Here is a 25,497-nt window from a genome sequence, read left to right as displayed (position 1 = left end):
TCTCAAGCTGGAGATGCACGGTCCATTATTTTGTTATGTCTGTAAGCGTGCATCGATTTATGGGAACAATGTTGACTTTTATTTTCTATCTATGTTTGAGATGTCACCCTGTCTTTGCCATGTGTTTCTATACTTACCTATTTTCTAATGAACTTATGGAAAAAAAATTTAAGATTTGTAAGAAAGCGGCAATTTGCAAATGTATTCTGTGATATGCTTTGCAGAGGGCTTTTTGTTTGTATTTTTCACTATAGCTTTCATGGTTTCCTCATTACGATCTCTGCAAAATACAGCTTTTTTTTTTATAAACACACCTTTGGCGTAGAGATTTACCAACACGTTTTGAAATTCATGTCTCCAATGCTGTAGCTTCTACACATTTCCCTCGCTGTACTATTTAATCTTACCTAGGTTCTACTTATGTATAAGCAACTCCTCAATTATAAACTGGGTTGTTAAAATGTGGTAAAACACATAAAGAGAAGTAAACAAAACAGCCACAAAGCAAGTATAAAACTAGATAAATCATGTTCTCACAAACTGGCTCTAAACAGGGGGAAACAAAATAAATAAATAAACGTTTGCTAACTTTGAATTATGTTGGGCTTGATCAAGTAACTGCAAGAGGTAAGATTTAAAGACAATGTTGAAGCAAAGAAAAAGTAGAGATCATTTTTGGAGCATAGGTATGTTGAGATTTTTTTTTATAGATAAGAAGAGAGATCGTAAAGGTTGTGGAGAAGTGTAATATAGGTCAACTGTCAGGAAGCATTCAACAAGAGGGTCTAAAACACTGTAAACCTATCTATGCACGCTCTGTGCTTTCATGATGTGAATCTCTCCAATGCAATGTTCCCATCTCAGGAGTGTAAAAATAACCACCCATCAATATAATTCTCAATCAATACTAAAGCTAAGCAAAGCCTCTCAGGTGTCTCATTGTGTAGCCAAGTGCAGTCTAATATAGCATTAAAAGCTTGAAAGAGAAGTGCTGCTTTTGGTGGCTTAGTCAAAGCAGGCTGGTTGTTATCATTTTACCTTTTATAAGGAAAGGAACAAACATAATCAATACCAGAGTTTTACAGTCACTAATAAACAGCTAACAAGATGTATGCTTTAGATGGAGTCTATTTATTACCACAAGCAGCAAACACTGCCTTTCATATTCTTTAATCAGTTGGAATGCTCACGTTTTAGATCTATGAATAGTTTAGTTTGTTTTCCATACTTGGCATACAGAATCTAATGTTTGCAACTAAGTAATGAAGTTATTTCCCCATAATAGTATTCAAGCCTTCAGGAAGCACCTGATGCTGATTGGTGGGCTGAGTAAAGGAAAATCCAATTTTTGGAACACATTAATGTTTAAGACCCATAGGGGTTGATTTTCTAAAACTGGAGAGTGCAAAATTTGGTGCAGCCATGTATAGAAACCAATCAGCTTTTTTTTTTTTTTGTCAACGCTTAACAGAATAAACTGGAGTTAGAAACTGACTGGCTACCATGCACAGCTGCACCAGATTTTGCACTCTCCAGTTTTAGTAAATCAATCCCATAGTTCTTTGACTTTGGAGATCACCGACGTCTATAATATATCCTATAGTTATTTCCTATGGTTTTATTGACTATTACATTCAACTGATTGACCGTATGATTAAAGTGACCCTGTTGTGGAAATTAAATTGAAGAAAAAAAAAAAAAACCTGTAAATGAATACTCACCTTTCCTGCTTGACATGCCATTGAACATCATTTCGTTGAAGAGAAATTGTCTGCTCACATCCGATGAGAAATCGGCACTTTCGTGAGTGTCCATCTCCTTGGTCCCCTGCTGTGTTCAGTGGTTCCTCCTGCTGAAATCCACATCAATACAGAACACAGTAGTAAAAAGGAAGCTGAAGAAGGAAATGGATGGACACAGTGGCTTACCAAGAAATTGACACTCCTTAAAGCAGAACTCTGGGAAAAACATTTTTTCCCACGCAGTGGGGCTGTGAGGAGAGTGGAGATATACTTGCCTAATCCGCCAATTTCTCTCAGCACACAACCAGTCTCTGGCACTCCAGCCCCCTCCACTACCCCAGAGGTCTAGTGGTCTTGTGCAGTGGACTGTTCCTGACTGCTCCGAGACAAACAGTCCATCGCTGGATGTGGGGGGCATTTTTCATGGGATCGATTGATCAGGAGAGTATAAGCCCTGTGTTCACCCCTAGACAAAATGAGCAGTTAACCTATGCAGAGAACGTCAAGGTATAGTTGTTAGACCATTAACTTATTTTCAACATGAAACCAAAATCAAGAACACGGGGATATGACCTTAGACTATCTGGAGGAAAGTTAATCTCAGAAAGTATTATTTTACTGAAGTAGTTGATGCTTGGAATAAACAGCAGAGGTAGGGAGCCAGTCAACAGTAAATAGTTTCAAACATGCTTGGGACAAACATAGATCTATATTCTACAAAAAAGTTAACAGAAAAAAAAAAAAACGGGTACATTTGCTGGACCAAGCAGTCTTTTTCTGTCATCACTTTTCTATGTTTTAGTGTGGTCACAGCCCCACTGCATGGGGAAATTTTTTTTCTGGAGTTATGCTTTAAGGGGCATTTTCTCAGCAGATAATTAATCTTCAATTAAGTGATGTTCAGAGGTGCATGGGAAAGTTGAGTGAGGGTTTTTGGTGTTTGTTTTGTTTTTTTTTTTGTTTTTTGTTTTTTTTACAGGGAACAGTTTTTTTTTGTCATTTAACAGGATTGCCATAAAAGCTTTGTATGTTTACCCCACAAAGATGATCTGATATTCCAAGAAAATACAAAAATGGTTTCACCTCTTTTAAACCAATGAGAGCATATTTAATTGGCTTGTGTTTATAAGATTTTCTGTAATGCATTGATATGGTTTGATAAACTTCAGTGAAAAGGTACATGGCACTTTTGCAAAGTCTGTAAACACAAATGTAACCCTGTACTGCTGAAAAAAAAATTGCTTTTTATGAAAACAAATTATTTATTTTAACCATAAAACCTTGGTGACCACACTCCAGGAAACATTTTTTACCAAACAACTCAAGGTGACTACACTTCAGTGAAGAATTTTGCCAATAAATTCAGAATATATTAAAATGTAAATGTATCTTACCTGAGTTTCTTTTGGATACCAATTTTACATCAGCCTTTACAGCAGAGCAAACCAGAATGGTTAAAAATACTGAAAGCTTCATCTTTCACCGTCTCATCCAGGCTCTGCAACACATACATAGAAGATAAAATAAATATTTAAAACAATCCTGCCAGTCTACATCAATTATTTCAGTCCCAGGAGTAGGCTGGAGTCAGAGAGGTGACATTGGAAGTTGCATTGATCAACCAAGAAATAGTATTGTTGCTTGTCTGGCTATGTAGTGTGGTAGAGGTGCGTAAATCACAAGATTCCTGCACATATTCATACATTCTTTGACAGGCAAGCCAACCTTCATATGTATTTAAATGAGTATTTTGCCTTTTTGCCTAAAGACTATAACATTTATTGTAGGATAGATTAAAAAAAGTGATAGAAGGGCCGAAATGCTTACCCTCTCAGAGGAATTGCTGATCCAAGTACCTTCCAATCCTGTTCATATAAATTTAAGCCTAGGCTTTTGGTGACATGATTTCTGCTGAAGGGGCGGATCAGAAAATCTAAAATTGCAATTCTCCCCTTCAGCAGAGTATACATGATCAATGTAACATTGGTGAAACTTGGAGCAGCATTTTCTTTGAGAAAAGGCAAGTATTTCAGGTCTTCATTTACTATTTATTAACTGTAAAACAGGATGGTTAACTTCCTTGTATGTCAACATTTGACTATAGTTACACTTTATCACCTACTAATTCAGTCTTTAATTTGTATTCTTGTAAACTGCAAAAACATAAATTGAAATACCAAAAAGAGTGCAGGAGACAAAAATACATGAGTGTTAAATAAAGCAGATTCCCAAATCATTCAAGGCTTTACCTTTTCCTGTGTATTGACAGATCAATGATTCTGAAAAGGAACAAAACTGGAAGGTTAAACTTTCTAATGGACATATCAAATATGTTTGACTGCCACTGTACTCCAGGGGAAGATGGGTCTGTTTCAGGCTGGCTTATCATACTGAATAATAGGCAGTCCCAGTTTCCTATGGAGAATCATGCCCATTACTGTTCAATCAATGCAAATATCCAGTTAGTTCTGCTTAGTTTTGCTGATTTATATTTGCTTTTGCTGCACATCGACTGCCTGTTACAGATCTCAAGTTTGATTAAATGCTGTACTTAGCCAGGGACTACTAACTAATTCTCCCAGTAAGTTAAAAATAAACTAAACTAAATGGTTCAAATACCTACTAATCCATGGTTATGTGATCAGTTGGGTTACAAGTCTTCTTTCATTTGAACTGCAGAGTGGGTGGGTCAATTTTTAAATGTTCACATCGCTACCTTGTGAGAGCTCCATCAAAGGGATCTGCAGTTTCCTGAAGACTTCATCCGTAATGTAACTTGTTGATGTTATAATTATCAACTTTCTTCCATGGCCCTTGAGGCCATCCATAAGTTAATGAGCAACAGGGCACAAAGGAAGTGTGGCTAAGCACTACCTTCATAGGATGGAGTGCCCTGTGTTTTGGGACATTCTGAAGGTGACACTACATTCCATTTAACATGGTTTCCTATGGGTCACATTCACATCTATGCTTTTTTCCAGTTTCTGTGGTTTTGGAAAGGGTCAGGAACTTTTTTTTAAATGCAAAACGGTGCTTTTTGGTTCAATAGACTTCTATGAAGCTGCTGCAGAAAAGCACGTAGTGCATTTTTGACACGTTTTCAATTTTTTTAATCTGCTCAACAACAAATTTGCCAAATAAAGCATAAGAAAATGTAAAATGCATCAAACAACTTGTGTGCAAAAATGCAAAATGCACTGCAAAAAACAGCAGAAATGGATCAAAAGCAAACTCCATAGGTGTGAGCCAAGCCTTTCGCAATTCATATGAGGAAACAAACCTGCAAGAATTAAATATGTCATTTTGGGAAAACCTAAGAGAAATTGTTGCCTCAGCTCCCCAGACATAGGACTTTATTCCTCGGCAGTACACTTAGACAGAATAATAGATTGGTGTTAACACAAAGACAGAAACTATGGGTACAATTAGAACAAATCAGTGTGCAGATCACACAGCACCCAAAGCTTGCACATCTACCTCAGATCTCTGCAGAGATATCACCGTTATATCTGGTACTTGAAAATTGCTGTTTCATACCAGGGTTGACTGACCCTGGCTTTCCAATCTTGCTTTGCATAGGTAAATCCAGACTAGTGCACTTGGGCAATTAAATGTGATGGATCTTGTTATTGAACATGCAGGAAAACCCTCTATTTACCCCACTAGGGTACTGGAAACTTCTTCAATTCCATTTTCTTCTATTTACATTACCCTCCCACCCAGGAATTTGCTCAAGACCGCTAACCCTATTCAAATCTTTCTGCTCTAGTCCAACACATACTATCTAGAATGTATGCTCTTGGAATCTCAGCTTTAGCCCAGAACAGAAAGACAGGATCATTCATTTCACGTACTCTACATCTCTTAATATGAGCTATCAGGAAGCCAATTATAAATTAATAATGCAATGGTACTGGGTGCCCAAGCTCCTGCATAATTTCTCTCCATCTGTGCCTTTGTTGTGCTGGCCACATGGAAAAGACGAAGGGCCCATCCTACACATCATTTGGTCATGCCCACTCCTCACAGAGTACTGGACAAATGTTTTAGCTATTATGCGAAAATGCACCTCCTTTACCATCCCCTACAATCCATTATTTTTCATGCTACATTAAAAACTCCATACTGAAACGTGCATATAAATGTTCGCTAATCTGTATTCTTGTAAATATTGCTAAAGTCTGCATTCCAGCGATCTGCCGTTGACATTAACACCCTATATTGTTGCAGTGGTCCACATAGACAAATTAAGTAAAATGGACTGAAGACCTTTCCACTATCACTGAGAGCAAGAAGTAAGCATACCAAGTGGTTTTACTGCAACGCCTATTTTTATTCTGATGAATATATTTCAACCCCTCCATTTCTTAATTTCTTTGGAGGTTAACAGCCCTCTTTCACCCTGATATAATGGAAACACTAACATCACGGTGAACACCTCTCCTCTGCCTTCCTTTAGTTAATATCTCTCCTACCTCACTTTCAGCATATCTTTATCTCTCCTCTATGGTCTGATGTAGACCATTAACTAGGAAAAAATAGAATAGATACCAATTTGTGATGGTGGAAGCCCCATCCTTTCCTGAACATTTGTTTTCAATTTTCTCTAATTTTTTCTTTTACTGCATATTTTGTAAAATGTTATTTTGAAGGTACTTAGATATAATGCTGATCATGTTTTCTGTTTTTCCCTGGATGTTCCTGGGACATTTCTACATATTTTGAAGTTATTTGTAAGGTGATCATAAGCAGTTCATTCAGATTACACTACATGACTACTACTTTAATAACTGCCAGATGACTTTGGCTGTTTAAGATGGAATGCACTACCTAAAAATGTTACTGCCTTGTATATTGTGCACCATAGTAAATCTTAAATAAAAATATATACAAAGGAAAAAAAATAAAATGGAATATGTTAAAAACCTCAGTCATACATTTGTATGTGGGGATGGCCTCAATGACCCAGACCACTAGGCCCACAGTAAATGTATTATATTTCAGAGCAAAATCATAGGTACACTGTGGTCTACATTTCCCTCCTCTATATACCTTCAATGTTCCCCAAATCTACAATGAACTGTACAAATGGTGTGACCAACATAAAGGAGGCCACAGTGACAAGAGAGACAGTACACCACTAGTGGGGTGGTGCACATATAAAAAGATTTGAGTTGGTATATCTTTATCTTGCTGATATTGTCTTTACCTTGTCTGTGACAAAACTTGTGTGCTGTCACCACTGAAAGGGCTTCCATCTTCACCTTCTCTTCCTTCTGGGTTCACAGGCTGCGGCGGTTTGAATGGTTGAGCCGCAACGACATCACTCCCGGTGACATTGCTGGCTGCAGAGCTAGTAAATATCTCCTAAACGGTGCATGTTTAGATGTTCCTTGTACCTACAGGTAATCTTAATATAAGCTTTCCTATAGGTTCAAATTAAAAAAAAATAGTTTACTACTACTTTAAATTGTAAGGAAGCTAATTGTGTCTTCCAGCCCCTTTCATCCAAGCAATATTTCTGATGCTACATAATCTGTATTCTATGCAATTTATATGGTAAATGTTATGCCCATTAGTGTGGACAGAAACACTTGTATAAGTGTGTCCAAGCTAGAGCTAAATGTGCTCTCATATCTAAGCTAAAAAAAAAATAAATAAATAAGTGTCAACCTAAGTCTCCAACTAGCTAAATGAAAGTCATCGGCAAACTTGGATAATACTAACTGTACCCATTTTATTATTTAGTTGTTGCTTGAACAAAAGTGATGTTTTAGTTATAGGTGTAATTTGCTAGGTTCAGTCTTTCCCTGCCTGTATGGTGTGAATTGACATCTTTTGCAATAATTCTCAAATCTGCTCATGTCTACTCAAGACTTAATAATGCCATGCACATGGTCAAGACGTCCAGTGCCTGAAGCTGCAAAGCAACCCCAAAATATCAGTGAACCTCCACCATGTTTGGTTGTAGAGACTGTATGCCTTTCTTTAAAAGCTACACTGCAATTTTTGAAAACAGTAGAATGATGGGCTTTACCAAAAAGTTGTAATTTTGTTTTGTGTGTCCGCAGCACATTCTCCCAAAAGGATTTTGGTTTCCTTGGGTATGTTTTGATTTTTTTTATGTTTCTGTGTCAGCAGTGGGGTCCTCCTGGGTCTCTTACCATAGCATCCCTTTTCGTTCAGATGGCGACATATTGTGTGAGCTGACACAGATGTACCCTGTGCCTGAAGGTAAGCTTGATATTGTCTGTAAGTTGATCGAGGTTCTTTAGCCACCTTTTGAACAATCCTTTATTGCAATCTTTAATCTCTTTGATCCACGTCCAGGGAGATTACCTACAGTGCCATGGGCTGTAAACTTCTTGATGATGTTGCGCACAGTGGACACAGGAACATTCAGACCTCTGGAGATGGACTTGTAACCTTGACATTGTCTGTGCTTTTCCATAATTTTTGTTCTCAAGTCCTCAGACAATTCTTTGATGCTCTTCTTTTCTCCGTGCTCCATGTGGCAGACAGAGGCACAAAACAGAAAGGTTGAGTACATTTTTCACCATTTTAACAGGTTGTCAGTGTGATTTCTATATTGTCAGCACCTGTTGATTGATACAGGTAAGTTTTATTACAAATTATAGGAGCATCACAAACTTGTAATGCAATTATTTTTTACAATTTTGAGGAGGTGGCAATAACTTTGTCCTATCCATTTTCGGAATTTTGCGTGGAATGTGTCAGATTTGGCTTTTTGTTTGTCCACTTTTTTGTGTCATAGCAATACAATCAAAAGAAATAAACACGAGAATGCCTAAACATTAATTGCAAAAATTTTCTGGGCGAAGTGGTGCAATATCTGACAGAAATGCAGGGGTGCTAATATGTTTGGCCATGACTATGTTTAAAGGCTAACTTCACCCTTGGCACCACGTTACACCCATATGTAACATGGTGCAATTGGGAAACTCTCCCCGAGCCCATTCTCCCCTGGAAATATGTGCAGGGATACTTTGTCCTGCAGCTGCTGTCACTTTTCAAATAGTCACAGATCACAGATATCTGTGAATGAACTACAAGTCCCATCTTCCACCACAGCAAATGGACTTGCAGCTCTCAATTAAACACGAGTGGGGTGATTGTTGCACTCGTAGTCCATTGACACTCCACCTCACCAAATGAAAACTCCTACCTTGGTACAGACAGGCAGCTGGAGACAAAGTCTGCAGGAGCTTGGCATTGCACCCACTGTCCAGTGATCACCGTTGCAAGTCTTTGCAGGCGACTATGCAAAAATATTGTTTTCTTTGCAAATATATGTGCATTTGTTTTTTGGACTTTTTTTGGGGGACCTACAGTGCATCCAGAATGCATTCACAGCTCTCAACGTTTACCACATTTTTTATGTTACAGCCTTATTCCATAATGGATTAAATTCATTTTTTTCCTCAACATTCTACAAACAATACCCCATAATGACAATGTGAAAGAAGTTAAGTTTGAAATCTCTGCAATTTATTAAAAATAAAAAACGAAAAAACACATGTACATAACTATTCCCAGCCTTTGCTCAATACTTTGTTGAAGCACCTTTAGCACCAATTACAGCCTCAAGTCATTTTGAGTAGAACGCTACAAGCTTGGCACACCTATTTTTGGGCAATTTCTCCCATTCTTCTTTGCAGTACCTCTCAAGCTCCATCAGGTTGGATGGGGAGCGTCGGTGCACAGCCATTTTCAGATCTCTCCAGAGATGTTCAATTAGGGTTCAAGTCTGGGCTCTGGCTGGGCCACTCCAGGACATTCACAGAGTTGGCACGTAGCCACTCCTTTGTTATGTGGGCTGTGTGCTTATGGTCATTGTCCTGCTGAAAGAACTGTCGCCCCAGTCTAAGGTCCAGAGCGCTTGGGAACAGATTTTCATCAAGGATGTCTCTGTAAATTGCTGCATTCATTTTTCCTTCGATCCTGACTAGTCTCCCAGCTCCTGCCACTGAAAAACATCCCCACAGCATGGTGCTACCATCACCATGCTTCACTGTAGGGATGGTATTGGCCAGGTGGTGAGCGGTGCCTGGTATCCTCCTGACATGACACTTGGCATTCAAGCCAAAGAGTTCAGTCTTTGTTTCATCAGACCAGAGAGTTTTGTTTCTCATGGTCTGAGAGTACCTCAGGTGCCTTTTGGCAAACTTCAGATGGGTTGCCATTTGCCTTTTACTGAGGAGCGGCTTCCGTCTGGCCACTCTACCATACAGGTGTGATTGGTAGAGTGCTGGAGAGATGTTTTTTTCTGGAAGGTTCTCCTCTCTCCACACAAAACCGGAGTGAACATCGGGTGCTTGGTTACCTCCCTGGCTAAGGCCCTTCTCCCTCGATCGCTCATTTTGGCTGGGCAGCCCACTCTAGGAAGATTCCTGGTGGTTACAAACTTTTTCCATTTACAGATGTTGGAGGCCACTGTGCTCATTGGGACCTTCAATGCTGCAGACATTTTTCTGTACCCTTCCCCAGATCTGTGCCTTGATACAATCCTTGGACTTCATGGCTTGGTTTGCACTCGGTTTGACATGCACGGTTAACTGTGGGACCTTATATAGACAGGTTTATGCCTTTCCTAATCAGGTCCAATCAACAGAATTTCCCACAGGTGGACTCAAATCAAGTTGTGGAAACATCTCAAGGATGATCAGTGAGAACAGGATACACCAGAGCTCACTTTTGGGTGTCATGGCAAAGGCTGTGAATACTTATGTACATGTGTTTTTTTTCGGTTTTTATTTTTAATAAATTGCAAAGATTTCAAAATGAACTTCTTTCATGTTGTCATTATGGGGTATTGTTTGTAGAATATTGAAGAAAAAATTAATTTAATCAATTTTGGGATAAGGCTGTAACATAACAAAATGTGGTAAAAGTTAAGCGCTGTGAATACGTTCTGGATGCACTGTATAATTGTAATTAGTTTATTAATAGGTAAAAAAGAAAAAATTATTTAAACAGCTCACAGAATATCACATGCCATCCTGACACAATAGCCAAACTAAAATTTTGACAGATAACTGTAAAATTAAGGCAATGCAAAAAAAGTTTTTGTTTTTTTTTTCTAGGACAGACTGAAATCATCATCCTCTCTCTGCACCTTTTTTTTCATAAATGCAGTTTGATAACTAATTTTGCTCTGTCTTTTAGATATCATTTTATGAACAAGACAGGTCTGCATACAATTAAAGCCAAATGCCCAATTATAAAATGATCTGACATCTACATTAGAACAGTATTAAAGTACAATGTGTTTTGTGTAATAAAACCCCAGTGGGACATTCAGATGAAATTGCTTCACATAACATTATACTGTACAAGTGTAAAGAGCCTCGGAAGATTTTTACAGCCTATTTCAAGGAAAAAAATAATACTTTCCACATCTTCCTGTCAGACGTTGCAATGATGGACCTCGGTATTATAGTAATGGTTTTCTATTATTGGTCAGTAATGCTTACAAATCAGTGCATTATCATACAGACATGATTTTATGTACAGTATCTTAATTGGTAGAATGAAATGTGTGTGTAGATTCCACTGGCTGGTAAAATGAAATAGCAACCTGCTTTACACTATTATAGGACTGATTTATCAGATAATTAAACTTGTTTAGATTTACTTTACTATATATATATATATATATATATATATATATATATATAATTTTTTTATTGTTTTGCTTTGGTTCTGATTCATTCGTTAAGTTAATAATCATGTTTCATTATATTTGTTATGTTATAATAATTCATTTTGTATATTTGGATTCTTTCATATATTCGATATTTTCAAATTGATTCGAAATTCAAAATCTGAAATTTTAACAGCTATATTTGTTCTATTTTATTCCATTCTACTCTTTTATTTTCTATTCTTTCATTTTCTATTCTACTCTATTCCTTTATTCTATTCTATTCTACTCTATTCCTTTATTCTATTCTGTTTTATTCTATTCTATTCTATTGTGTTCTATAATATTCCTTTATGTTATATTCTATTGGATTCTATGCTTTTCTATTCTATTCAGCAGCCTACATAGGAATGATCAACTTATTTCACTTTTATACCTTACTGTATTTATAGCAATATGTTTCCTTATGAATTCAAATTCATTTTCAAATTCGGATAATTTTTTTATCATTTGGTTTCGGATTTGTTGAAATTCGTTACTATTGTGATTCGAAAATGCGGACACATACTAATCATGAAAATTGCATTCGAAATTTTATTCGTAACAAAATGAATTCCACATGTCTATACTCTAGTTTATTCAAAAATATACTGTTGAGTATGAATTAAGGAGATATGCAATGCATAGGATAATGAAACTCTTGTTGTAAATTATAAGGATATTAGGAAACAGCCATAAGGTCAAGATTTTATAAAGGTTTTATAAAGATTTTAAAAGGTCAAGATTCTAGAAATGTTGAAGAAGAACCTTGAGGTGATTACAAAATGTCTTTATTCATTTAATGCAGTTTGAACAGTATTCAGGGTCTCTGTTAGAAATCACGAGGCCTGTACAGCCTACCTGACAACTCCCCATCCCACCAAACAATATTTTTGCTAAGAATACATTAAACTCAGTATTAGCAGACACAAATACAAAATAACACACACAAAAAAAAAGATCAGGCTAAATCTAAAGCCTTGTGTGTAAATGAAGTCTTCAGGCTCATTCAGATGAGTGCTGTGGCCTGTACAGTGCAAAATCAGTGTGGCTGGAGCTGTGTGCAGGCAGTCTCTGTTACACTATGGGGACACAGCAGCTGTATGAACACATCACCAGATCCTAATTGGTACAGGCATATGGATGCAGGTGTATGGCCCCAAACACAAATCATGTGCATTTGAGACCACTCACCCACATCTGCACACCTGTCATGTAAGGACCTGTGGCTGCGTTTGTACATCCGCTGGGTTCCCACAGATTAACAGGTAGCTCCAGTTGCACAAACTGCCTATTCACACTGTATGGGCCAGAGAACCCATGTGAATGAGCCCTTAAATTCACATTGTTTTATTTTTACTATGTTTTACAATTGCATTTTTACAATTTTTTTTCACAACATTTTTTATTTTTAAATTTTAACATCCCTGTTTGGTGTAATATCAGGGGTCTAAACAGACCCCTAATGTCTCACTTTTGAGACAGAGAACGTGATTGAGGACACAGTCCTCAATCTCTCTCTGCAACCTCAGCTGCACAGAATGAATGGACAAAAAGAGCTCTGCATAGTTTCCCTGTTCAATCACAAACTGAAGTATAATAAACACAATTTACTATGCTTCAGTTTTGAAGTTATGCTTTAGTTAAGCTCCCCAGCTGCCTAAGCCCCTCTTTTGAACTGATGGGGCCCTGACAGTACTTCCTAAAGAGACACAAAAGTATCTGCTTACACAGATTGAAAGAATGTGACAAATGAGCCTAGACAGACAGGTGTTGAAAGAATATACTGTAGTTTACCAGTACTTGTGTGATGGCTGCAATACTTTTCTTTTTAGGTTCTATTTCTTTTATTTTCACCTGGTGATCCTGCAAGTAAGTCTGATGTTTTTCAACAGTACAAGCTGTAGATGTAGCAGTATAAGGATTCGGACAAACCATTTACCATTCACAGCAGTGCTTTCAATGATCAGCTTTTATTTATCTAAAATCTTTATCTCAAAAGGAACAAAACTCAAAAACAAAGCCGTAACGGTTGCAGCTGCAGTGATGATCCCAGTACCTTTTTTAGAACCGGCGAATCTCTACAATGTAAAAGGGATCCTAGCAGGTAATCCCCTCCAGCCACCTCCTGGTGCCTCTCTAGGCTCTCTTGTCCCACCAGGGAGCCCGGGACTGATGCCGGCCCATCCTAGAACATGAGGTCGTGGGCTAAATCAGAGGGCCACAGGTTGAGCATCCCTACAGTAGAAACTATCAATACATTTACAATATGTAGGACAAAATAGATTTGTATGTAAGGAACCATCCCTCAATACCAGATTTCACCTGCAGGTGGTGATACAGGAAAAATCTAAAAATATAGTCCTACAAAAAAAAAAGAAAAAAAAAAAAAAAAAAGGGAGATTATCAGGTGTAAAGCTTGCTGCCTTTACAGTCAAGTCACTTGCTAAAAAAATTATGCATGACTGAGAATTTCTTCATGGATACTTTGCCAATAGGCAAATGCTATACAATAAGGGGCATGTGCTCTAAATAGTAGGGTACTCTCATCACAATTTTTCCTTCCACAGTTCAGTAGTTACAGCTTTCTGGCTTTAGAAAAACAAGGAGCCAGGATAACGGATCATTGAGCTGCAGTGTTTAATTTCTGTTAACAGATGTTTTCAGATGGGTATGGAAATGCAAGAAAAAGGAGAGAGGTGTTCTCTAGTACAATAAGAAATAATCTTTATGTATTCAGAATATTCATGCTTCAACTTCAGGCAGCCATCCAATAATGAAATGAGAGCACCTGGCACAGATGCAGAGCCGTTTAGGGCACCCAAATTTATAACGCTGATGATTCACCACAGTATGTGATATTTATGCTAACCAAGGAACATCTGCTGCAGATACAATGCTATGCTGAAATTTCACCTTCTACCTACACTATGTAACCCTTTTTAACACACACTTATAGGAATGGACCTAATAACACATTTATTTTATACAATATGTTGTAGCTACTTGTACTTTGGATGGCTGCTAAATGGTTTAAATGATTTACCACATGATAAATTGACTGAAAAAATTATCCGTTCATTTGCATCCACTCAAAGAAAAATTGGAATTCTAACTGGAAAAAAGAAGTAGGAAAAATGCCAGAAATTAGCATTTGTAAGAATTTGGATCTCTACTCTTAAATTGTTCACATAGTGCAGCCTTGCCACTGAAGGTTAGGAATGCAAGCTGTTATACACTTGTATTTGCTCCCTGCAAAAGCAGAAGGAAGCTGATCAGCCTCTTGCCTGAACCAATACTCTCTCTTAGCTGCTAAAGCAAGGTAAAATTGACAACGAAAAAATCCTTTGGGTTTTTTTCTTATGTAATCCTGAAAATACCTTTGTTATATGACAGTTTGGTGGGTGGGTATCTGCTACCAGTGCCAAAAGTTAGGCAGGAGTCAAGACAGTCTCACAGCTTGATACTTAAGTCTGACACTGTTGCTCACACAGCAGAAGAAAAGAATAATTAAAAAATATTCCAACAGCATTAAGGCTGCATTATAATTATTTAAGATTGGAGAGTGAGATAATCTCAGATGCCCATTAAGGATTTGTTCTCGTTAATGATTAAAATAGAAATATCAGGTACAAGTGAACACTAGAGGAAAAATTCGCTTACTAGCTACTTCTGTATCTTGTGATCACAAAAACAACACTTTGACACTGTAGCGCTAAAGGATTCTTGAGAAACTGAACGGTCTGTGGCAGGTATTTCTCCTACAGGAATGTTCCACCAATGCTGCCCTCTCAAGATCGGGGAATCTTGAATAGCACAAACAAAACAGAAGGACGCACAGGCCTAGTGCCTTACCAGCAACACTTTATTAGAATAGAAAAATGGGTGAGTACATATTCACAAGAGCCAAGGTACACCAGGGTTGTACAAAACTCAGGAGACAGAATCGTATTCCAGAAGATGATAGTCACAAGGTCCTGATGTGAGTAAAACTCCCTCTGATACATTCCGTGGGACATGCCCTTTTCTTTAGAACAAACCATGTCCTTTGAAATGCATCAGAGGTATTTTGACTCATGTTAGGACCTTATGAGTTTCAACTTCCCGAATACCATTCGGTTTCCTGAGTTTTGTACAATGCTGCTATCCCTTGCCTCTTGTGAGTATGTACTCACCCATTTTTATATTCTAATAAAGTGTTGATGGTTCTGCACTAAGTTTGTGTGCCCTTCTATTTTGTTTCTGTATCTTGTGAACTTCAGTGTTGAAATATCTCTGCAGGAGCCCAAGGTCTGCTATCCACCATAGAGTCATTTTCCAATGGGGACACCAGTTCTAGTGAACTGGTGGTGCCCAAAGAATTCTCAATTTGCAGGGATTTTCTTCTCACTTCCTGTTTTGGCTATGGGACAGGAAGTAAAAGGAATCTCTCTCCAATGGGGCAGGGATGGTAAAAAATAAACAAACGAGGGTTATAACCCTTAATCTAGCCAAAATGAAAAAACAATGGAATTGCCTTTCTTTAATTGCCCATAATATTCAGCATTAACACCGAACTTCAGGACCTAGATATCTTTGCAATTGCAGATTCCTCTCCCTAAGCCCTAAGAACCACTAACACAGTTTAAATGATAACGCTCTGTGTTTCTTTTAATCTAAAATTTCCAGACACAGTGATGTCTCAATATCCTTTGGAAAAGAGTGCTCCTTTTCGGAATCGGGAGAACTTTCTATATTGCTCCAAATTACATCTGAGCAGGGAAAAAAGGACTACATTTCTCATGAAAAAGGAAATTCAGAAAATGAGGGGCTGCATGTGCAGTGAACCTGAGGAGGAGCGGAGGGTTAGTGGCAAGTGCTCAAATGTCTGTCAGCATACCAGTTTCTCATCAACCCACTGTATTATCATCATCTGTCAGTGTCCAATTACACCATCAACATCTATCATTGTCTCGCCACAGCTCTTCAGGGTCTCTATCCCACCAGAGATCCCTGAACTGAACCCAGTGGTTCCCCCGGCTTATCATAGAGGCCACGGAGAACTGGAAGGTCTTGGATTACCTGTGTGGTGTATGAAATTGGAAGTGGCGAGTGCTGTCATCACTTGCAGTTTCCCCAGATGTAAGCAGTACTATTTTTAAATGGAAAAAGCATCTGAACACATCGATCTTGATGTGATCAGATGCTTTTTAGGGCAGAGGAGACATTTGGGGTCCAATAGACCCCAGATCTCTCCATAAAGATTACCTGTCACTGCCTATTACAGTCACAAGTGATGGTTACATTCCTTGTGACAGCAATAAAAGTGATAAAAAGAAAATTAACCACTTGCCTACAGGGCACTTCTACTCTCTTCCTACTCAGGCCAATTTTTAGCTTTCATCATTGTCGCACTTTGAATGATGGTCATGCAACACTGTACCCAAAAATAAAAAAGTTTTTCTCAGTTTGTTATAAAATTTTGTAAATAAGTAATTTTTCTCCTTCACTGATGTGCGCTAATGAGGCTGCAGTGATGGCCACTGGTAGGCTGCACTGATGGGCACTGATGAGGAGGCACTGAGAGGCAGCACTGATGGGCATTGACAGGTGGCACTGACTGGCATTGATAGTTGGCACAGTAAGGCAGCTCTGATTGATATGTGGCATTGATGTACACTGATGGGCACTGACATGTGGCAATGATGGGCACTGACATGTGGCAATGATGGGCACTGAAAGTGTTAGACAGGCGTTTGAAGAGTTTTTAACGCTCCACATCCACTTTCAGGCAGTTGATAGGCATTTGCCAAGCGTTAAAACAGCACCACAAACTCCTATAATGAAGTTTAAATGGCATTAACGCTCCGCAAATGCCTCGCAACCATAGACTTGAATGGGAGGCTTCAACTCCTCCTGACTCGACCAGAGGCGTCAGTTTTGCCGTGACGCTAACGCTTCCATGTGAACAGCACTGTGTGCTGCCATGTGCAGAATTTTCAGAGGCGTTTAACAAGCGTTAAAAACGCTTCCCAAATGCTTCTCTGACGCCTGCTGACAAAGCTAGTGTGAACATAGCCTTACTGGCTGGATCACTAGATGAAAATAAAGGAATGAAAAAAGGAAACTAATGCAGCCATCACATCTAAGAAGTGGTGAGCTGCAATACAATGAATGTTTGCTTTTTGGTTTAATACAGCATTAAGCTGTAAAAATTAAAGATAGAAGCTGATTGAATGCCATGCAAAATGGCTCCAGATTCTGTCTGTTCTAGTTTTGATAAATTCTCCTCATTGTCTACTATGGCCAACAACACATTTTCTTTGCACTAGTGCTTATTAACTTCCCATATAGTGCTGAAAGCTGACATGAATATTTTTTTAACATGACAGAGCCTATTTTGTACACTATTTCATTTTTTTATGATCTCCTTATTCAATAATGAACCTATTGCTATTATCACATCAACACTTTTTTTCTACAAGAGCATTGTAGAGCTATACTTCTAGCACCTCCAGCATCAAAGACGACTGCTTCCTCATCAGAAATTCTAGAACTGTGAGGAGATTTTAGTTTGAGGATGAATTCATTAGGTACATATAAAATCTTTCATAATACAGCTCTTCCGCTCATTAGCTTTCCTTCCACAAGGTGAAATATTTCATATTTGTTCATAGGCTTTTGTAGATTTATTTATCCTGAACACAAAATGAAAATTCTATTAGCATCATTTTATTAATGCAGATGTTGGTGAGATGAAAAGCTGCAATCTCAAGTGTTTTTCATGAATTACATAGTTAAACTACAAATAGGCAGAGCCACAGAAAAACAGCTGCACTTGCAAAGACATAGTCCATTAAAATAACTTATTTCTTAAATACGTTCATGCTTTCCTATGGATGATTACTAAATGAAGTAACCACATATGTTACAAGCATTATATTTTTTTTAAAAACGTAAGATAAAATACAATATACAGTGGCAGAAAAAAATATGTAAACCTCTTGAATTGAACTGGGTTTCTACAGTAACTTGCCAAATGTGATTCTCATCAAAATCACAATAATAGACAAACACATAGTGCTTAAGATCATACACACCAACAATTCTAATTTCTCATGTCTTTATTTAACATGTCCATTAACCATTCACAGTACTGATGGAAAAAGATAAGTGAATCCGCGAAGTTAAAAGCTGCTTGAACCTCCTTTTGGAAGCAATTACTTCAAGCAAGCGCTTTGGGTATCCCTGAATCAGACTAGCACAACATTCAGAAGGAATTTTTGACCATTCCGCTTTACAAAACTGCTTCAGCTCAGACACATTTATAGGATGTCTGGTTCAACAGCTCTCTTGAGGTCATTCCACACCATATCTAAGGGGGTTAAGGTCTGGGCTCTGATTAGGCCACTCCAAAAAGGAGCATTTTCTTTTTCTGAAGCCAGTCTGTGGTAGACTTACTTTGATGCTTAGGGTCATTGTGCTGCTGCATCACCCAACTTCTACTAAGCTTCAGCTGGTGGACAGCCATCCTGACACCATCTTTTAGGATATTTTGGTAAACTTGGGAATTCATTTTCCCCTTGATGATGGCAAGTGGTCCAGGCCCTGAGGCAGCAAAGCAAATCCAAATCATGATGTTTCCTCTGCCATATTTCACAGTTGGGATGATGTTGGTAAGCTGTGCCCTTTTTGTGCCATACAGTGCTTAGTATTTTTCCTGAACAATTCAACTTTTGTTTTATCTGTCCACAAAATATTTTCCCAGTAGAGTTACAGTTTACCAGTGTTCTTTGGCAAACTTCAGATGCACAGAAAACTTTTCTTTGGTGAGCAGCAGCTTTCTCTTTGGTGTTCTGCTATATACACTCTGTCTGTCAAAGGACTTACATATGGTAGACTCATGAACAGGGATGTTTGCCAGTTCCAATGAGGTCTTCAAGCTTTTAGCTGTTATTCGTGTGTTGTTCTTTACCACACTGAGGATGCTGTGTTGTGCCTTTAGAGTCACCTTGACTTGGCACCCACCTATAGGAAGAGTAGCCAAAGTACTAAATGGTCTTCATTTATAGACAATGGAGTTTATTTCCTAAAGCTGGAGAGTGCATATCTGGTGAACTTCTGCACATAAACCAATCAGTTTCCAGGTTTTATTGCCAAAGCTTAATTGAACAAGCTGAAGTTAGAAGCTGATTGGCTACCATGCACAGCTGCAAAAAATTCTGAGTGCAACAGTTTTAGTAAATCCCTCCCAATGTGTCTAACTGTTGGATGCCTAAACACTTTCAGATTGCTTTACATCCCTTTCCAGCCTTATGAAGATCAACTACTCTTGACCGTATGTCTTCAGAAAGCTGATTTTTGTGAGGGATGGTTAACATCAGTTCTCATGAACAGCTATCTTAAAATGTTTGAGTGTCTTTTCAAAGTAGCTCTAAACCACACATCACTCATTTCATTAACTGGACTCCAGGTGTGCAAACTACTGACTCCAATTACTGCAAAACAAGTTAATTCCAAGGGGTCTACATACTTGTTGTTGCCACTGTGTGTGAGGATTTCCAAATACTTTACCACGTCATCCTCATGGTCGATTGATGTAGCCATCAAGAAAGTCATCCTGAAAAATGCCATGCATCTATTCCTGTAATGTTTGCATGTAAAGACATGACTGCAACCTCTGTCCAGGACAAGATAGAATTCACATCTGTTGCCAACACAAGACACCTGGTGCCCCCTGATGATAGATGTAAGCTACAGCTGGAACATGGACCAAGTGAACTTGGACCAGAGAACTAGTCAGTGAAGAAACTTCAGATGAATTGTAGCTCCAGGGATTTGAAGAGAATATTCAATTATTCTCGATAAAAACAACCCTGAATAAGCAGTGGTCTCAATAAACCATCCCAAGCCAGAACACTACCATGCACTGGAAGAAAATAAATTAACATGAAAGAGACATCCTGGATCTAGGTTGTAACCATATCATCTTGTCCAGAGAAAGACTAGATTTGCCATTTGCTATCAGGATGTTTCATTGCAATGGGACCTCTGATGATGGATACATGATTCCTTTCACTTGCATCTTTCACAGGAAAGACTAACATCAGGATTCAAATTGCGATTACTCTCTGGGCAGAAAATCTGAGGGCTAAAAGGGATTTAGGGGAAGGCCCAAATACTCCAATTGCAAAAGCAAATTGTCCAGGCATCCAACAACAGGAATACCTTAGAGATAAAGACAACTCACAACTGTTCTATGGACCTTTGCAAATACTCTTGGGCTGGGACAAGAGTGAAGGAAAGGACCACAAACTAATACCGGTCATTTCCCAGAGCAAACTGAAGAAAGTGCAGATTATCAAACAAATTAAATCTAAACTTTCTGAGGATTAACAAAGGTTTTGAGAACATTAAAAATGAAGCTTAGCTGAAAGAATAAAACATTTCCTACAGCTTTAGTTATGTCACATACCTGCAATGAAGTATGTCCCATATTATGCAGGCAGCTGGATTCTGAAGTAATCTTCTACGGAGATGCCCAATTCTCTTCCGGTCTCTGAATCTCCAAAGCCAGCTCTTTGTGTCCACAGACACAGGTAGTGTGGCTTGGCCCTGCCCCCAACTCTCTGGTCACTGGCTTTGACTGAGATTAGCCAATGGCGCCCACTGCTGTCTCTAAGCCTATTAGGAGAAAGAGAGCAGTCCTGCTGCTCTGGGGCACAACGCTGGATCAAGATCGGGCTCAGGTAAGTATTTAGGAGGGCTGATGGGGAGCTGCACATGAATGAATTAAGGTAAAAAAGAAGCCTTTACAACCACTTTAAGGTCCAAAAGGTCCAACATTGTAAAAATGGTTCTGTCAGTATTTGCAATTAAATATAGGTTTGAATAAAAACCTTGAAACTTTTTGGTTGGGGGAATGGAAATGATAACCCTCTACAACAGTAATGTCTAAATAATAAAAAAAGATCTGACCACATAGACATAGGAAGATATGCAGCGAAGAATCGAGGTGGAGAACGAAGATAAAATTCTATTTAGTCATTAGCTAAGCTTCCTAAATCACAAAAACCTTGGATTTACAAAAGGACTCCATAGTTCAAGAAACCTGAACACAAATGGGTAGCCACTGCTGACTGCAGTACCATCACAGAAAGATCACCACTATATGAACAGGGAAAAACAAGGAAAACCTGCACTCTTAACCAAAGAGTTGTAGAATATTAATATCAGAATATCTTCCTATTCAAACAAAAAAAAGAACAGAAAAGACATCAATACCCATTAGGACACTAAGTCCTAAGTCCATAAACACTAAAGCAGTCCATGAATTAGTCTTTTTTTTTTGTTCAACTAGCTGGTTAAACAAAAAAAAACGAAAAAAAAGTCTTGACTATCCCATCCACACATTCTAGATGAATGGACGAATCCTCCCCAATGAGAGATTGTATTCTGATAGTGGGAAGGTAACCCTGCCATCAGAATATACTGATCAGCATGGCAGGCTATAGCCTGTGGCACTGATTGAGCTGGGAAAATCCAACAGGCTGGTTTTACAGAAGCTGATCAGCAGATCAACTTCTCTACAACCAGTCTGCCAATACATGGCTTGAAAGTTGCCAGTTCCTGCTGAACCATCCGAATTTCAATCCATGTATAGCCAGCTTAAGTTCTAAGTCAGCTTAGAGCCAGGTGATCTATGTAGAATTCCAGAGCTCTTCTAAGCTTCCTCTTGAGAAATTCATATGAGTTAATAAGAAGTGAGCTATGTTTAATTTCCTCCTTAAATTACAATTTTAATGCAACACTTGCACCCTTCTTTTGTTTCTTTGTGCTTCAGTTTCTATGTACCTAGTGTCCATTTATCCTGTAGACACCAGTAAAACCCTGTGTTTCCTATTATCATCAAAGCTGTGTTCCTCAATGTAAACAATGTATCTGAACCCAAAAACAAAAATGTAATATAGTGCAGCTTACTAGTCCTTGGTGTTGTGGCTGCATCCCTTTTTCAACTTATTTTGCTTTATTTTCACCTGGTAAACCTAAAGGTCTCATTCACACCTGATAATTTTGTAGCACGGAGCTCCAAAACGCTCAGGGAGAAAAAAAAAATCAATATTACATAGTTAGTCTAGCTGAAAAAAGACAAAAGTCCAATCAGTTCAACCATAAAAAAAAAAAAAGTTATAATCCTATACCCACAGTTGACCCAGAGGAAAGCAAAAAAAACCCAGCAAAGCATGATCCAATTTGCTCCTGCAGGGGAAAAAATTCCTTCATGATCCCCCCAAGAGGCAAACGGATATTCCCTGGATCAACTTTACCAATAAATGTTAGTAATAAGTGATGTGCCGAGTATCCAAGAAAAAATCCAGGCCTTTTTTAAAGCAATCCACTGAGCTGGCCAGAACAAACTCTTGAGGGAGTCTATTCCACATTCTTACAGCTCTTACGGTGAAGAAACCTTTCCATATTTGGAGATTACATTTTTTTTTTCTCCAGATGTAAAGAATGCCCCCTTGTCCTCTGTGATGACCTCAGGGTGAATAACGCTACATCAATTTTAATATATGAACCACTGATCTATTAATACATGTTGATCATATCCCCCCTCTGTTCCTCTAATCTTTCCTCATAGCTGAGCTCCTCCATGCCTCTTATCAGTTTGGTTGCCCTTCTCTGCACTTTCTCCAGTTCCCCAATGTTCTTTTTTGTGCCCAAAATTGAACTGCATATTTCAGATGAGGCATTACTAATTATTTGTACAGCGGTAAAATTATATTTCTCTCTCTGGAGTTTATACCTCTTTTACTACAAGATGATTTTGCTCCCTTTAGAAACCGCAGCTTGGCATTGCATGTCATTATTAAGCTTGTGATCTACCAGAACCCCCAGATCCTTCTCCACCATTGATTCCCCCAGTTGTACCCCCCCCCCTAGTATGTATGATGCATGCATATTCTTAGTCCCCAAGTGCATAAACTTGCATTTATCAACATTAAACCTTATTTGCCACATAGTTGCCCAATTAAACAGTGCATTGAGGTCGGCTTGTAAGTTGGAAACATCCTGTAAGGATGTTATTCTACTGCATAGCTTGGTGTCATCTGCAAAGATTGAAATTGTATTTGTAATCCCAGACCCTATATAAATAAATATTATAAATATATTAAAAAGTAAGGGTCCCAACAATGAACCTTGGAGTACACCACTAACAACCCTAGATCATTCAGAGTATGAATCATTAACCACTACTCTCTGAATACTATCTTCTAGCCAATTTTCTAGCCATTTACATATGGATTTTTCCAAGCCCGTAGACTTTACCTTACACATTAACCATGTGTGGGGAACTGTGTCTAAAGCTTTTGCAAAATCCAAGTATACCACGTCCACCGCCACTCATCTGTCCAAGGTTTTGCTTACCTCCTCATAAAAAGAAATTAGATTTGTTTGACAACTTCGGTCTTTCATGAATCCATGCGGCCGGTTGCTTAAATTTTGTTTTCCAGCAAGAACTCATCTATGTGGTCTTTTATTAAACTCTCCAGTATCTTCCCAACTATGGAAGTTAAAACTAACAGGTCTATAATTACTTGGTAAAGATTTTGATCCCTTTTTAAACATAGGCACCACACTGGCCTTCTACCAATCCAGTGGTACTATACCAGTCATTAAAGAGTCCCTAAAAATTAGAAACAATGGCTTTGAAATGACAGAGCTCAATTCTTTAAGGATTCTGTCTAAAGATTTCTGGATCATATCAGTTGTGAGTCAAGGTGGATCATCTGGAGCTGTGTCAATACCATGCCCATTATAGCCAAGAGCTCCCCCATGCTCCTTTGTATACACAGAGCTGAAGAAGGTATTCAATAAATTTGTCTTCTCTTTGACCCCAGTCACCTACTCTAGATTGTTTTGTAAAGGGCCTACATGCTTGGACCTGACTTTTTTACGATTAGTATATTTGAAGAATTTTTGGGGGTTTATCCTGCTCTCTTTTGCAATCTGTTGTTCGTTTTCAATTTTTGCGGCCTTTATTTCCTTTTGGTATATTCTGTTATATTCTTTGTAAGGTTTAAATTGATGATCGCGTTCCTTCATTTTTATATTTAATAGAAGCTCTTTTCTTATTATCAATAGCTTTTTTAACTTTATTCGTAAGCCACATAGGTTTGATTTTTAGCCTTTTAAACTTGTTACCCATAGGAATATATTTTTCAGTGTGTTCACATACAGTCTTTTTGAAGAACTCCCATTTCTGTGTTGTGTTATTCTATGCCAATATTCCCTCCCAGTCTATGTCTTGGAGAACAGCTCTGAGCCTTGATAAATTAGCTTTCTTAAAGTTGAGCATTTTTATTTTTCCCGTATGTGCAATTACTCTATGTAGTTTCACATCTCCACTCCAAGTCACCTGAAGCAGCATGCCTAAAGCTCAAAAAAGGTTTGTAGCTACTTTTGTAGCTCCATTCAGGCATTTTTCTGGCATGTCAAAACATGGCAACAATTGATGTCACAGATGAAACTTTTCCTCTATTGGCGAGTACAAAAATGGCAGAACTCAAAAAGCCCAAAAGCACCTGAACAAATCATGCACAAACGTTTGCAAAAGCGCATATAAACATGTGACAAAATTCACAAAAAAGTGCACAAAACGCTATGCTCTGCTGTGAAGGGGGCCAGAAAGAATATATTTCCTGTCACTGAGTTGGTAAGGCACATCTTGACTATATCTATAGAGGGAACCACAATTGCCACCTTAGGCTGTTCTCCTAATATGGACTGCAAACATGTCCATATTCTTTCATCTCCATTACACGGGGGACAGGGCAATTAACAGAAGATAGCTAGGAAGATTTTCATTTGATCCAGCACATGGGCAGTTACCATTTCTGGTAACACCAGCAGATATTACCTGTATGTGTATATAATATGCTGTATTTGTGTTAGCTTGAATGAGAAAAAAAAACTAATGCAGCCACCACATCTAAGAACTGTAAACAGCAATATACTGCATTTTTGCTCCTGAATTTATTTAGTTTTTAAAAACACTGTCCATTTTTATTT

The 25,497-nt window shown here is 38.2% G+C and overlaps 1 protein-coding gene across 1 annotated transcript in view; it reads right to left on the bottom strand.

Annotated features, from left to right (window-relative positions):
- The window catches only part of IL1RAPL2 (interleukin 1 receptor accessory protein like 2), a 1,007,763-nt gene that overhangs the window by 930,353 nt on the left and 51,913 nt on the right, over positions 1-25,497 (bottom strand). The window contains exon 2 of the mRNA XM_089684924.1: positions 3,137-3,240. Coding sequence (XP_089541050.1) covers positions 3,137-3,218 — 82 coding nt within the window. The 5' untranslated portion in view covers positions 3,219-3,240. The remainder of the gene's footprint in view (positions 1-3,136; positions 3,241-25,497) is intronic.

This window comes from Staurois parvus, unplaced genomic scaffold (assembly GCF_062004578.1).
Source record: "Staurois parvus isolate SC_StPar_1 unplaced genomic scaffold, SC_StPar_1.0 ptg000361l, whole genome shotgun sequence".
In the NCBI taxonomy this organism is placed as follows: domain Eukaryota; kingdom Metazoa; phylum Chordata; class Amphibia; order Anura; family Ranidae; genus Staurois; species Staurois parvus.
Note: the sequence above shows the minus strand (reverse complement) of the source record. Positions and strands in the feature narration are given on the sequence as shown.